The sequence below is a fragment of the Sitophilus oryzae genome, unplaced genomic scaffold (assembly GCF_002938485.1).
Source record: "Sitophilus oryzae breed Bouriz unplaced genomic scaffold, Soryzae_2.0 scaffold_125_pilon_pilon, whole genome shotgun sequence".
NCBI lineage: Eukaryota > Metazoa > Arthropoda > Insecta > Coleoptera > Curculionidae > Sitophilus > Sitophilus oryzae.
This window is the reverse complement of record NW_022145904.1, coordinates 1,485,461-1,500,379: the sequence shown is the minus strand read 5'-3', so window position 1 is coordinate 1,500,379 and position 14,919 is coordinate 1,485,461. Positions and strand designations below refer to the sequence as shown.

The 14,919-nt window shown below is 30.8% G+C and overlaps 1 protein-coding gene across 1 annotated transcript; it reads right to left on the bottom strand.

Annotated features, from left to right (window-relative positions):
- Window positions 1-9,325: 9,325 nt before the first annotated feature.
- On the bottom strand, window positions 9,326-11,847 carry LOC115874271 (guanine nucleotide-binding protein G(o) subunit alpha-like). Its single transcript, XM_030889372.1, has 6 exons — window positions 11,439-11,847; window positions 11,050-11,234; window positions 10,633-10,793; window positions 10,175-10,418; window positions 9,944-10,118; window positions 9,326-9,885 (listed from the first exon to the last, which is right to left on the bottom strand). Exons 1-6 carry the CDS (start codon window positions 11,560-11,562, stop codon window positions 9,695-9,697), a joined length of 1,080 nt encoding a protein of 359 aa, XP_030745232.1. The 5' UTR covers window positions 11,563-11,847; the 3' UTR covers window positions 9,326-9,694.
- Window positions 11,848-14,919: the final 3,072 nt, after the last annotated feature.

Below are 14,919 nucleotides of genomic sequence, written 5' to 3'. Positions count from 1 at the left end.
TGAGTTGCTAGTATTTATCTGGGTTTAAAAGATACTGCCATAAGTATTTGCAATTATTTAATAAAAATTCTGTATAAAAGTTATTTATCTAGATTAGGACCATTTCTAAGAATGTATTATTGTTGTGAGGCATCAACAAATTTGTTAGGAGTTCGTAAATGTTTGATGTAAAGCCATTTTTGAGAACTTGCACAGGGTCTTCTTAACTATTGGTATATGTGATAAAAAAAAACGGCGTCACCGATGGCTATGAAATAAAGATCGCTGTCATTTTATATGTGAAATTATATGGGGAATGTCATCGATCGTCATTTCCAAGCCAACTGGACGCCGTTTTTTTCGATCATATGGTATTGATAATAAATATAATAATTACTGAATTCGTGCATTTATATCTAGAAACTGACAGTTCGCAGTAAATTACAAAATGAACATGTATTTTAAGGAAAAATAATAATCTATTCTCTTTATAGAAACGGTTCTAACATGCATGTATTTTATTTTGTATTAAAATATTTCTTATATGTCTAAACATATATAGACAATAATTATTTCATTTATCATTGGTTACAAAAAAAAGGAAAATTTTACCAATAGAGAAGACGTATTTTCAACAAAGACTAGAAAAAAAAGCTGTTAGAGTAAAATCGTTCCTGTGAATGTAAAGTTTAGATGTAGAATTACACGATATTATTTAGCAATAAGTCTCATTATTTCTAAAAGCTTTAAGTTCTCGTTTTAGTTGTTATTTTTTTGTGTAATATTTTGTCCAGAGTGCATTAATTTATTTTTTAGATGATAAATAAATATTATGTAATGATGAGTTATATAAATAAATGTTAATAATTATAAATTGTATTGTTTTATCACAACTTTAAAATTTACGTATTAGAATTTTTAACAACTAATAATAAATCATCGGCAAACGGACTTTACTGAACAGCATTATTTGTTTATGAACTATTTTTGACTGACCTATTTTGATCTAAAAGCTAGCAACGTTTTCGAGAAAGTATTTTAAGACGTCTGGCTCTTTGATATATATATATATATATATATATATATATATATATATATATATATATATATATATATATATTTTACTATGCTCTCTGGAACAGCATACGAACTGGCTGCCGATACCGGTTGCGTTCGCTACTGCGCATCGAAAGATCCTTTATTTTTTTTATTAATTTAGTCCTATAAATTCTAGTATTGAATATAAATCGAACATGTTTCCATAGCGCAGTGCGTAGAGTTTCCGACCACGAACCGAAGATTCAGAGTTCGAATCCGGGTCAGGTCAAAGACTTTTATTTTATTTTCGTTTATATTCTGATAGTAAAGTATTAAATAATTCTGGTAATTAAAAAAAAAACAAATATTTAATACTTTACTATCAGAATATAAATGAAAATAAAATAAAATGGTCTTTGCCCTGACCCGGATTCCAACTGAATCATCGGTTCGTGGTCAGAAACTCTACGCACTGCGCTATGGAGACATGTTCGATTAATATTCAATACTAGAATTTAAATGACTAATAAAAATATAGGATCTTTTAATAAATTTACCGGCAGCCAGGCGGGCCGCATGCTGTTCTAGAGAGCAGAGTAAAAGATATATAAAAGAGCCAGACGTCTTAAAATACTTGTTTTTCCGGCGTTGTCAGCTCTCGTACTATTTGTCTATAAACTTTTTTAATATCGATTTTTAAAATATTGAATTAATTAAATTTCATGCTTCATTATAATAGACAAATGAAGGACTTTCGTATAGAGGTAAATTGTGTTCAAGCAACTTATTTTGATCCCAAATATACCTATATACTAGATACACAGTAGTTCTATGTCCACGGGATATTAAGACACCTAATATATACCTATAGTTTTAGAGTTTGGTCTTAAAAATTTCGAAATAGCAAAAAAATACTATCAGAACTGTCAAATTTTGAACCTAGTTGCCTGTTTTAATATATGCCTTATTATATTTGATTTTTAAGACATTTATTTTCCGATGTTAACATATTTATTTATAAACTTAATGTGTCAAGTGTAAAATTTGAAAGAATACTTTTTTTCTAATAAAACAAAACGGCCTCTAGCATTTTGACTTACGTCACAGATTATAAATTTATTTTATCGTCAAAAGCATTGTTTTTCGTGGTTCTAATTTTTGGAGTCGCGCACTAGTTAGGTTATTAGTTTGCGCACAAGCACGCCCACTTATTGCCTCTAAAATTGTGCACAGCGCCTGACCGGCCCAGTTATTACGCTGTTTAAACGGGATGAGTTTATTTTTGCGCACAAGAAAATTTACTCGTTTGCTCATCGTCATAAAAAACAATTTTCGTACCATGAATTAGGGACAAGATTTTTATCTGTATATTTATAGGATACCTATCTGCGCTTACGTGTCATAAAATGAAATAGAAGCGCCCTCTTGTTTTTGACACTAAAATCAGGAAATAATATCCATTCATATTATAGGGAGGATCAGTAGCAGTGACAGTTGTGTTTGAATCTTCCCAGAATCGTTGGACAGACTATACATAAATTGTATTTATTTTTAAAGGCGGACTCTCACGATTCGTTTACTTCACACACACGTACTCTTCACAGGATGTATTTAATAAAATAAAATTGGTTAAAGGAAATGTTTTTTTTTTTGAAATATTTCCCTCTGGTACATTGGCTAGGTCTAAAGGAGCATCTCATTTTCTTGTCCCTGGCTGTAGTGTCATGGCGAGTGAATTGCACCAAGATGTATAACGATGACGGATGGGACTACTCTGTCCGTCATACCAGGCACCCTCTACTGTCTGTGGTCATGTATAATATTACGGGCAATGAAAATGTTCGAATATAGTTCGTTGAATAGAGGATGTTGTGTGTACTTTATTTAGAAAAAAAAACCGCTTAGTTAAATTCAAGGCAATTTTATTTTTATAAAATATCATTCATATACACAAATAATCTTTCAACTACTTACAAATATTAACATCAATTACAGTGCGGTACAATTTTAATACAGCACATTTTAACCAGTTGATGAAAAAATTGAGCATGAAACATTCAATGTAAAAAATATCTTAAAATTTTAATTTTTATTTAACTGAATATTGTGAATAAAATTGTTTACCAACTGGAAATTGTAAGAGAAAACAAACAATAAGGTTTAAAACACAATACACTTTTCAGCTCATAATTACTCCTTTCATGCCCCATTAAAATTGGACTACTCTGTACGTGAAATTTGATTATGCAGCTAAATCACAACTGTGATGGATTTAAGACCTCTTTATCACAGGCAGTTCCTTACAAAATATTTTAGAGAGTCGCATCAAATTAAGATTTAATCTTAAATTATTCTGAAATGCATAATATATAATCATTTAAAAAAAATAACATTAGCTACATATTCTAAAATGAACACAAGGCAAGGAGATCTAGTAATATAATAATTAAAATATAGGCAATAAAAAACTACAAATATCAAACAAGCTACAAAAAGCACAAGCAGCATAGTATAAAAACGCTAACATATTAGGAACTAAATTTTAAAAAAAAATAAAAAATCATTATGGATTTTGATTTTTGAACTCTTTACAAGGCTGTGATGTAACTTATAATTTCTACGAACAGTAACAACGCTAATGAACATACTTAAACTAGAAACATAAAATATTTATAAAAAACTAACCATCCTATTTTTTTACTTATAATTATGGCAAGAAAAAAATATATTGCACCATCTTTTCCCATTAAAAACAGTTTTTTTTCCTATTTTAATTTGGGAGTCTGATATACAAAATTATAAGTCAATTTTTATAGTACGAGAGCTATCAACGTTGGGAAAACAAGTATTTTAAGAAAGCTGCCTCTTTAATATATCGTTTACTATACCCTCTGGAACAGCAGGCGGCCCGTCTGGCTGCCGGTAAACGTTGCGTTTCCTACTGCACATTGAAAGAAGATCCTGTATTTTTATTAGTCCTTTAAATTCTAATATTGAATATAAACCGAGCGAGTCTCCATAGCGCAGCGCGTAGAGGTTCCACCTATCAAGCGAGGAATCGGAGTTCGAGACCGGGTCGGGGTAAAAACTTTTTTATTTTATTTTCGTTTATACAGGGTGGCGCACCTCATTCGCCTCGGTTGATTATACAAAAACGGAAAGATGTAGAAACAAAATATTTTATGGGTATATGTGGGGAGGTAATGTGCACAATTTAAAATTATTTTGAAATATACAGGGTGTCTCAGAACTAAGATTCATACCAAAGTTATATTTTTTCTTATGGAACACCCGGTATTTTATTTCATTTTTGGATTCTTGGGCCCAAAAAAAGGCATTTATTATAAGGGTTTTTAAATCATTGGTTTTTGAGATATTTAAAGATCTTTAAATATGCATGCTACAAGAGAATTGATTATTAACACCCTGTACATTACTTTTCCGAATTAATTCCTGTGCTGAGTTTAAAGGTAAAGAAATAAACTTTACTGAAAAATGTTATTGTTTCCTTAAATTTATACTTATACTTTATATTTATATATAGGGTACCAAAAATTAGTGATCTATTTTACGGATTTATTTTACATAAAACCTTTGTTATTTCAAATGCAACACCCTGTATTTTTTTAAATAAATCGAAACAGATTCAAATGCTCTTTCAAACTATATACCTATCTCAGATTTTGAATAAAAAACGATTTTTAAACTAAATGGCAATCAAGATGGCTGGTATCGCCATGGCAATTTTCTAGTGACAGTTAGTAACTATTTTCAAAATCGACATTAGTGTATGGACATTATTATTTAAACAGTTTACTAAAATTTACCCACAATATTTTAATAAGTAAGTATTCTTTATTTTATGAAGAAAAATAAAGCCATATGTATCTGCTGGTGGAACGAATGGATATGTTACTAGTTACTAGTGATTTTGTTTTGTGAGGAAAATTATTTCTTGGGCTCAAGCGCTAATGCTCAAAGATATCCAAATAGGAATCTTCCTTATAACCTTTCCTTTGAAAAATTACTTGTCCTATTTCCTATTTCGCAGAATTGGTATTGTAGTTTATAAAAAAACCTATTAGGCAGAAACCTGTCGTTGGAAGTGAAGAAATTGAATTTGCCGTAATTGGCTCTTTTATAAAAAAAATCATATATCTACAAGTTATCGTAAAATAAAACAAAGAACTACTTCTGCGTTTTTCTTGATAGAATAATAAATACATATTAATAAATATTATTTAGTAAACTATTGTAGGTCAATTAAATAAAAGTAAACTGGTATAGATTTAAATAAAGTCTATAAACTAATGTCGATTTTGAAAATAGTTACTAACAGTAACTAGAAAATTGCCATGGCGATACCAGCCATCTTGATTGCAATTTTATTTAAAAATCGTTTTTTATTCAAAATCTGAGATAGATAGGTATAGGAAACCATAATATAGTTTGAAAGAGCATTTGAATCGGCTTCGATTTATTTAAAAAAATACTGGGTGTTGCATTTGAAATAACAAAGCTTTTATGTAAAATAAATCCTTAAAATAGATCACCAATTTTTGGTACCCCTGTATAAATTTAAGCAAGCAATAATATATTTAAGTAAAGTTTATTTCTTTACCTTTAAACTCAGCACAAGAATTAATTCTGAACAGTTTTGTAGCATGCATATTTAAATATCTTTAAATATCTCAAAAACCAAAGATTTTAAACATATTTAACCCCTATAATAAATGAATTTTTTTGGGCCCAAGAATCCAAAAATGAAATAAAATACCGCGTGTTCCATAAGAATAAATATAACTTTGGTATGGATCTTAGTTCTGAGGCACCCTGTATATTTCAAAATAATTTTAAATTGTGCCCACATTGCCTCCCCACATATACCCATAAAATATTTTGTTTGTACATCTTTCCGTTTTCGTATAATCAACCGAGGCGAATGAGGTGCGCCACCCTGTATTCTGATAGTAAAGCATTAAATAATTCTGGTGATTAAAAAATACAAATATTTAATAACAAAGGGAAATTAAAACATCTTTCGTTGCACGTCATCAATGACACCATGCGTCGGCTTATGGAGTTTGCTGGTAGTCGTATACTTAACTATCAGAATATAAACGAAAATAAAATAAAAAAGTTTTTGCAACCGGTTTCAAACTCTGAATCCTAGGTTCATAGTCGGAGACTCTACGCGCTGCGCTATGGAGACTTGTTCGATTTATATTCAATTCAATACTAGAATTTAACGCACTAAATAAAAATATATAGGATCTTCTTGCGATGCGCAGTAGTGAACGCAACGGGTATCGGCAGCCAGATGGGCCGCATGCGGTTCCAGAGAGCATAGTAAAAGATATATCAAAGAGCCAGCTTTCTCAAAAACGTTGCTAGCTCTTAAACTATTACTGATATGACATTGATAAACTGGGTGGTCTGAATTGTAATCGGGAAATTTCGGCAACATATTAATAATTTCTAAACTATCGCCTATATTTGGATGAAAATTGATGTCTGGGTTTTTTTTAACATGAGAAGTTTCGATACCAGTATGACTCATATACATATAACTTTATATACTCAGCCTAATATCTAAAAAGTGAAGCCCAAACAGTGAAAGAGAAATATGGAATTCTGCATAAGTCTATTTCACCCGGATAGTCACTTAATTACGCATGCCTTACCTGAAGAAGTTTTCATTGGTCCGTGTTTTTAAAGGGAAGCGGTTGACTGGCATTTCACATAACCTTCAATTTTATTCATATTTTTATTATTTATAGCACATTATCATGGAGTTGGAAATATATCAAAAAATAGTTGGAAACAATAAACTAAACAAAATCACTCTTTTACACGCACAAATAAAAAGTAATCCAAACAGAACTAAAACAACAATCAATCGGAGTTTGGCGCAATCGCAGTTCAATCGATATCCGGGTGAAATAGACTTATGCAGCATTAATATGGAGCTGAGTTATGTTGTCTTTTTCTTACGGCACGGAAACAGCACACGGGGTTAAATAGGGAACACTGAGTATACAGGCCCGGCAATGGATCTCTAGGCATAGGAATTACATGCATTGGAATGAAACGCCTATAAAAAGTCTATGCTTAAACAGAGATGGACAACAACTTCCCCGTTTCCACTTCCACTACGACTGTCTACTTAGACAAACTCCAATAAGATAACAAATTTTGGAAATTCCGCCACCTCCCATCCACTCATGATACCCATCTCCCTGCCCTTTATTTATCGCCATTATTTTATTTCCCTTCCCGCGCCTCCGCACCTCGCTATTCTGACTCCCGTCAGTTCATCACAGAGTTGCCAGGTCTACCGGTTTCGTCTGTAAGCTACCGATCTACCGATTTAAAGAAAAATCTAACGATATATTCAACTGCGTCTTTAGTTTTTACAATAGAAGCACTTATAAAAAGCTGACTTATTTGACTAAAAATTAAGCGACTGCCGTGTTGGAATCTGTATAATTTGACTTTATTATTGTTTCATTAAATTTTATTTAGTAATAACACACATACAGGTCATCGTTCTGTCTAGTTGCAGAGTTACAGAGATATTCCTAAAAATCCTTATTACTCCTTATTACTCCTTATTAGGCGCGGTATTGGCGACATGCCCGAAGAAGTTGATATCTTTTGAAAAGATTTTATTTCATTCATCTACTAAAGTTGAACCCATATTTTTCCCCAAAAAATGTAAACAAAAAACAAAATTTAAGTTACGAAACAACCTAAATTCGGATAAATATTTTAGTGATTTTCCCGTAAAAAAATATATTAATATGAAAAAAGAGTTGAGAGTTGCTACAGCTTTCCCATTGAAATGAAATTAATTTTAGATTTCACTGATCAAAATTTGGACAAAGATAAAAAGTGACTGCTACACTAATTTGTGACTGCTATCCCTACTTGTTATAGTTTTATATGTTTTTATTAATATATTAATATTATTTAATTCAATATTTTTTTTAATATTAAATAATATACCTAGCTATTTCTAATTCTTGTTATATTTATTATATTTGTATTTTATTTGAGTGATCTATTATTACGACACATAGGAATGCTAATTTTGGACTTAAATATTATATTTTATTTCGTTTCTGTACTTTTAATTTTTGTTGAAGATCTACCGAGAATTTTGTTCTCGTATGGAATTATAATCTAACCAACCCGGCAACCCTGTTCGGCTACTCCTTATAAAGTTTTTTTCGGCCTAATTCCTTTGTCACAGCCGCGGCTTTGTCAAGCGCCGCCGCCGACCGACTGTGTCGGGGCGACTGCTAGGAAGATCGTACAGTATTGCCATTTCATAGAATTGCACTTGCTATTTTAGAAATGATTTCAAAGTTTTGCATGTTACTTTTCGTTTTAGAAAGAAGTTATGTGCCTAGAGAAAACATTCTTAAAATTGTTTCGTACTTTATTTAATATTTCATTAAGTAGGCAAGATAATGGGATTAGAAGATTTAGGATTTTGACAAGCCAACATAATTTCGATTTAATTGAATGGCAACACTGTCCGTCCTGTTTCTATTTTTTCGATTCTGTTCTATTAGTAGACGGTAGCCCCCACACAAGCGTCTTAAAGACCCGCCCGGCGCCCCCTCTCGCAGGGGCTCTATCGTCGTATCACTTCTATGATCACTTACCCTATACAATGGTAGGGAAAAGACACTTTATCCGTCTCTGTTGCACTGCAGTGTATTTTGCAGCCTTACCATCTTTTTTTATCGCATTGAAAACCTCCTATTGCTAATATTCCTTTGCCAGCAGTGTATATAGTTATATGTATATGGTATGACTCCTACTTGTAGGGGGCACCAGCTGCAATTTTTTTCACTGTTTTCAAGAGTAATAACTTTTCGTCTGCACCTGTTGTTTTATCATATTTTTTCTAGAAAATTTTGTAATTAAAAAAAGGTTGCAAATTTAACAATTTCAGCCAATTAACTATCTACTCAACATGTCTATTTTTTGTTCAATTTATATTAACTTTCCATTCCAAATATTTTGAGAACGGTTGCTTATAGCGATTTTTACCGAGAGACCTTTTTTACGTAAAATACCGCGAAAATGTATATTTTTTTACTCATTAGCTATATACAGGTACAGACGAAAAGCTATTACTCTTAAGAGTTAAAAAGTGACGCCTCTTAAAAAATAAGAGTCGTATTGACACCAAACTCAAATTTTTCATGTCAAGAAGCTCCCAGACATCAATTTTAATCCAAATATGAAATTACTTTTTGAAAAAAAAATGAAGATGAAACTTCTACACCCTGTATCTCGGAAACGAAGCATTTTAGGACATAAATTTATATGAACTTTTTTACTGATTTTTATCTGCAGAATATACTTCCCAAATAAAATTTGGACTATCCTGTATATGATAAAAAATAACTTGATAACCTTTTATTCATTCTTAATTTAATCAGTCAATTTTGTGTGATAGAGAGCAAATAGAATATTCTGATTTAGATATAGTTGCTAGTTTATTTACTATTTCTTGCATATTTTTTATATTTTTTGCAAATATTTTCAGAACTTATCACATCTGATACTTAAACCATTGGCAACAAAATCTTTCCTATTATGAAATTTACATATAAAAATACTTATATACAACTTAAATGACAAGTAACATCTAATGAAGTTACAGAAGGGTTACTTGTCCTAAATTAGCAGAAATAACCATTTCCATCACAGACTGAAAAACAACTTGTACATTGGCAGTATCAGTGGCAGTACAAAAGTGCGGATACAAAATTTTCCTTGAATCCCCATTTCTTAATATAAACTTGTGTTGTATAAATAAGGCACCTCTATCCACGTCACGATCAGGTCCTATAAAAAATACCAATATAAAATACTGTAAGTTAGAAAAAAAGATCAGAGACAATACCTTTGTAATCAGGAAAATACAATCTTATATGTCTATTGGAATAAAGAACTTTTTCTCTGAAGAGATCAAATTTATTTAAAAAAAGGACAAACGAGGCTTCTCTAAAAAATGGATTGTTTACAATTTGACCAAAAAGATTCAAACTTTCTTCTAGTCTATTGACATTTGGATCTTCCTAAAAAATTCAAACATATTATAAATTAAATTACTTTGACTCTTATTGATACTTACAATTAGAGTCATATCATAACCACTTAATGATATGACAAAAAGCACAGCTTTCACATCGTCAAAACAATAAATCCACTTTCTTCTTTGAGATCTTTGACCACCGACATCATACATGCTTACAATCATATCTTGAATGCGAAACTGAGTTTCAATTATACCTTGAGTCCTAACTCTGGCTCTTAAGACATCGGTGGGGTTTGGCACATATTTCGGATCACAGATTCTTTCCATATTTTCAAATAAACTGAAAATTTAACATTTAAAGGTTTTTCTTAATGAAATTTAAAGCACTTAAAGCAAGGAAAATGAATAAAAGTTGGGCTGCATGTCACAATGTTGCCATGGCCATTTTTTTACTTGACTTGTTACAAAACTTGACTCTGACAAGTGTTAAATAAAGTTAGTTTTGACAGCTTTGAGGGCGTGCATGCCAACATTTATTGATTTCAAATACTTACTATAATGCAGAGTCGTTAAGTTCATATTCATAACCTCTAGCTACAGCCAATCTGACACCTCTATCAGACCACAAAGCTTGAAGTGAAGCTGCCACATCTGGCAATACTGCAAACGTCATATCAAAACAACTTTCAGCAGCCAGAACATTTTTAGCATGTACCTGAAAACAATTAATACCATATTTTATATCTCATTTCTTAACATATGCTAAAATATTGAGTTGTCAAAACAAAAAACATAACATAATAATAATGAAACATAAACACAAAAAGTCTGGTCTTACATGCATGCATCATGCGTCATTGATGTTAGGCAATATTATTGGTTTATTTTAAATATGACGGCTCATATTTAAATATGATTGGAGTGATAGAACAACGCATGACGAATGCATTTAAGTCAACACTTATAGTTACCTTATTTTTAATATGTTCTAAATTAATTCTCAACAATCCCATTCCAGCCAAGACATACTTCATCGATGATAAAAGATTGTCTAAAACTGTAGGACGGAAGCTACTTAATTCTGATTGGGTAAATCCATCGGCATGTATTATTTTCATTTGTTTAACTAAGGTACTTTTTCCACTTTCACCAGCACCTAAAATTTGTAAAAATTTAACAAAAATATATTTCTAGGAAGTACACACTCATATTTACATTATTATTTCATGTTAAAATACATTAGCCAATCTTTTGTCATATAAGTTGAGAAGTGACTCAATTGATAAGAACTTATCAAGAGTATAGACAAGTTTTTTACAATACTTATTCAAATGTATAGGGACAAAAACAAATAACATACCAAGAAGCAAGATCTTAATAACATTATTCTGTTGCTTTGCAAACTCTCCAAGCTGTTTATCAATTTCCTTGCTTCTCCTCTTAGCTTTGCCTTCTTCACGTTCAGTTGTTAGGCATGCCCCCATATCGCACTCATCACGAATTAAGCTCGGTTTAAGTGGAAAATTAAAAAACTTTCAATTACTGTAAATTTCCCAAGGGACATTTTTTAAATGGATTTAAATGGTCTTCAAGGTCATTATTCTTTAAAACTAAAGTATTTAAAATTTCTAACTAAAGAATACAAAACTGCAACGTTACACGGCTCACATAAGTATAAACGAAAACTAAAATCGAAAACATAAATTAATATATGTATCAATTAAATAAACAAATTGCAAAACAATAGCGAACAAAAACTATAAACAATAATTTCGAGGTTAAATAAGATAGCGCCATCTGACAGGCAAACTCGAAAGTTGTAATCAGTAGGGATGGGCTATTAGGGAAATTAGAGATGGGGTTTTTAGGATATGATATTTATACAGGGTGTTTCAAAACAAATGCGAAAAACTTCAGGGGGTGATTCCTTGTTCAAAATAAAGGGTAGTTTGCTTCATAAACGTTGGGTCAAAAGTCAACCATTAGGGAGATATTGCGGTACAAAGATGGCGGAAAAATAATGTTTTTATTTTTTATCTTGAAAACGAAAAGAGATAGACTAATAAAATTTTATGAAAGCATTACTGTTATGAAAACACACTTTCTGGTAATTTTTTCACTTTTTTAAAATGAGTGGAAGGGGTTCAAATAAACTACCCCTATCATTCTTGTTAACGAAATTTAAAGAAAAATCTTATCAAACACATGCAAAAAAATTAATTTGGATAGTTTAGTTTGTTTAGAAACTTTTTTATCTCTTGTATTTTTTTGATAAAACTCACCGATCTGAAATTAAAAATAAAATGTAAAACATTACATGTCAGGACAAAAACATTTTCTGATAAAGAATCTAGTGGGCTGCTGTAATTTTTTAGGGAAAAAATCTAGTCGGCCGCTGTTACTTTTTAGGATGTTCCTAATATTATTTTATTTGACATTACTCTACTGCAATACGTTATTATCTAGAAGATTATTATTATCGTTATTATCACTAGATTCTTAATCTAAAAATGTTTTTTGTCCTGACATGTAATGCTTTACATTTTATTTTTTAATTTCCAATCGGTGAGTTTTATCAAAAAAACACAAGAGGTAAAAAAAGTTTCTAAATAAACTAAACTATCCAAATTAAAGCATTTGCATGTGTTTCATTAAGATTTTTCTTTAAATTTCGTTAACAAGAATGATAGGGGTAGTTTATTTCAACCCCTTCCACTCATTTTAAAAAAGTAAAAAAATTACCTGAAAGTGTGTTTTCATAACAGTAATGCTTCCATAAAATTTCATTAGTCTATCTCTTTTCGTTTTCAAGATAAAAAATAAAAACATTATTTTTCCGCCATCTTTGTACCGCGATATCTCCCTAATGGTTGACTTTTGACCCAACGTTTATAAAGCAAACTACCCTTTATTTTGAACAAGGAATCACCCCCTAAAGTTTTTTGCATTTGTTTTGAAACACCCTGTATATATAAAATGCTAATGTTATCTGTGTCGTCTCTACTGAAGTAACGACTTGCTCTAGAAAGTTGCTTTTTTTACTAAAAGATAGCTAATTGGCTCGGTATACCATTGGCTCTTCTAAAAACTGTCGTCGCTGGATTTTTTGTTTTTCATTTAATTAAAAAAAAATAAAAAGTATTTTTTCCTGATGCTGTGGCGGATGTGCCAGGCTTCAACTAGTAATAAATAATTTTGTTCCATATAAATACATTAAGTAAGGCTGTATTGATATTTTTCGAATCCTTCTCACCCTTTAGGAAGTTCTCTATTACATTTTTTACAAATAAGAATAAAATATACAGAAAATTTCAGTATTTTAGTGCTAAAAAAGACAAATAATTTGAATAATTTTTTGGGTAATTTCTATTCCAACAAGAGGGTGAATATGCACACATTTTTTCCTCCACCCGACGCCTATGCTAATAAGCAAAACTTTTCCTAGTAATTTTCAAATATGTTTACACTTTACTAATAAGGCTAATACTTATTATATAGTTGTAAAAATTAATTTATTATAAATTGCATTAGATTAGATTATTTACATTAAAAATTAATAATTGAGTTCGAGTGAATTAGATTAGAATTAGAAATGTATTAGAATACATTATTTAGTGTATTGAATGAACTTATTAATAAGTCACTCCTACTTTTTATAAGAATTTATATCTATTACATTATTATATATTTTAGAATTCCCAGAATTAAAAACAGTAGGACAAACAAAACAGATAGAATGTCTTTGAACCAGGGGCGCCGACTTTTATGAAACCTCGTGGGACTCGTGGGTGCTCATCAAATATGAGTAAATGTAACAAATTTCCAGATTGTTACATTTGTCGTATTTATTACATTTATTTACATATGTAACATACATAATAATAATTTGCCATTTTTACAATTTTATTCTTATTATCCCACATTTTATTTTTATTATCCCACACCCGGCATTGCATCAGCCGACTATTTTTATTAAAACAAAAATAGTTTGGGTACATAGGTCGACTCAGCCTTAAATGAGTACTTGGGATTCATAATCCTGAGGTAATAATAGGCGGTTGAAGCGTAGTGCTAGCCACATTACCTTCCTTGTATACAGAACGGCTCTAGTATGGCAAGCTGTACCTTGCTACTCCCAAGGCGTTAAACGCTATATACGGGAGCTATTATTATTATTATTACAATTTTATTGAGTATAATTTGAGTTATGCAGAAATAAAAATTTTTAGTACAGATACCAATTTGTGAAAATATTAATTCTACCAATTACAATCGTGTAAGGCATTAAAACAACAGACAGAAACTCTAACTGTATTTTATAAAGAGATACAAAATGAACGAAGCTAAAAGTTGCTGAGAAGATCTACTAGTGGAGGGATATCCGAGATTGGGAGGAGGACAGCTTAGGGTTTATATATAAACAAATTTATCCGTCGAGACTAAAAATTCTCAAAGATAAACACAATATAATCATACACAAGCTTTCGTATCACATAGCACATTTCATATACTCGGCCAGCTAAATAGATTCACAGTGAGCTATCGTGGATATGAACACACATTCCTAAGGTAGTTTACAATTCGCTTCCAATTTAGAAAAATTATAATTAATATACAGGGAGAGTCTTAAATAAGTACAAATATTTTCAGGGCTGGTAGATCTCGATAAAAGAAACACATGTTTTCTCTTTATCGTTTAACCACCAAATAAACCGAGTTATTTTACTTAATAAAAATAAAAAAATATATATATTTTATGCCCATGTTTTGAGAACCACTGTTTTTTTTTGTTTTGTAAACATAATCTACTCTATGTTGCCATAATATTAAGATATTGTATT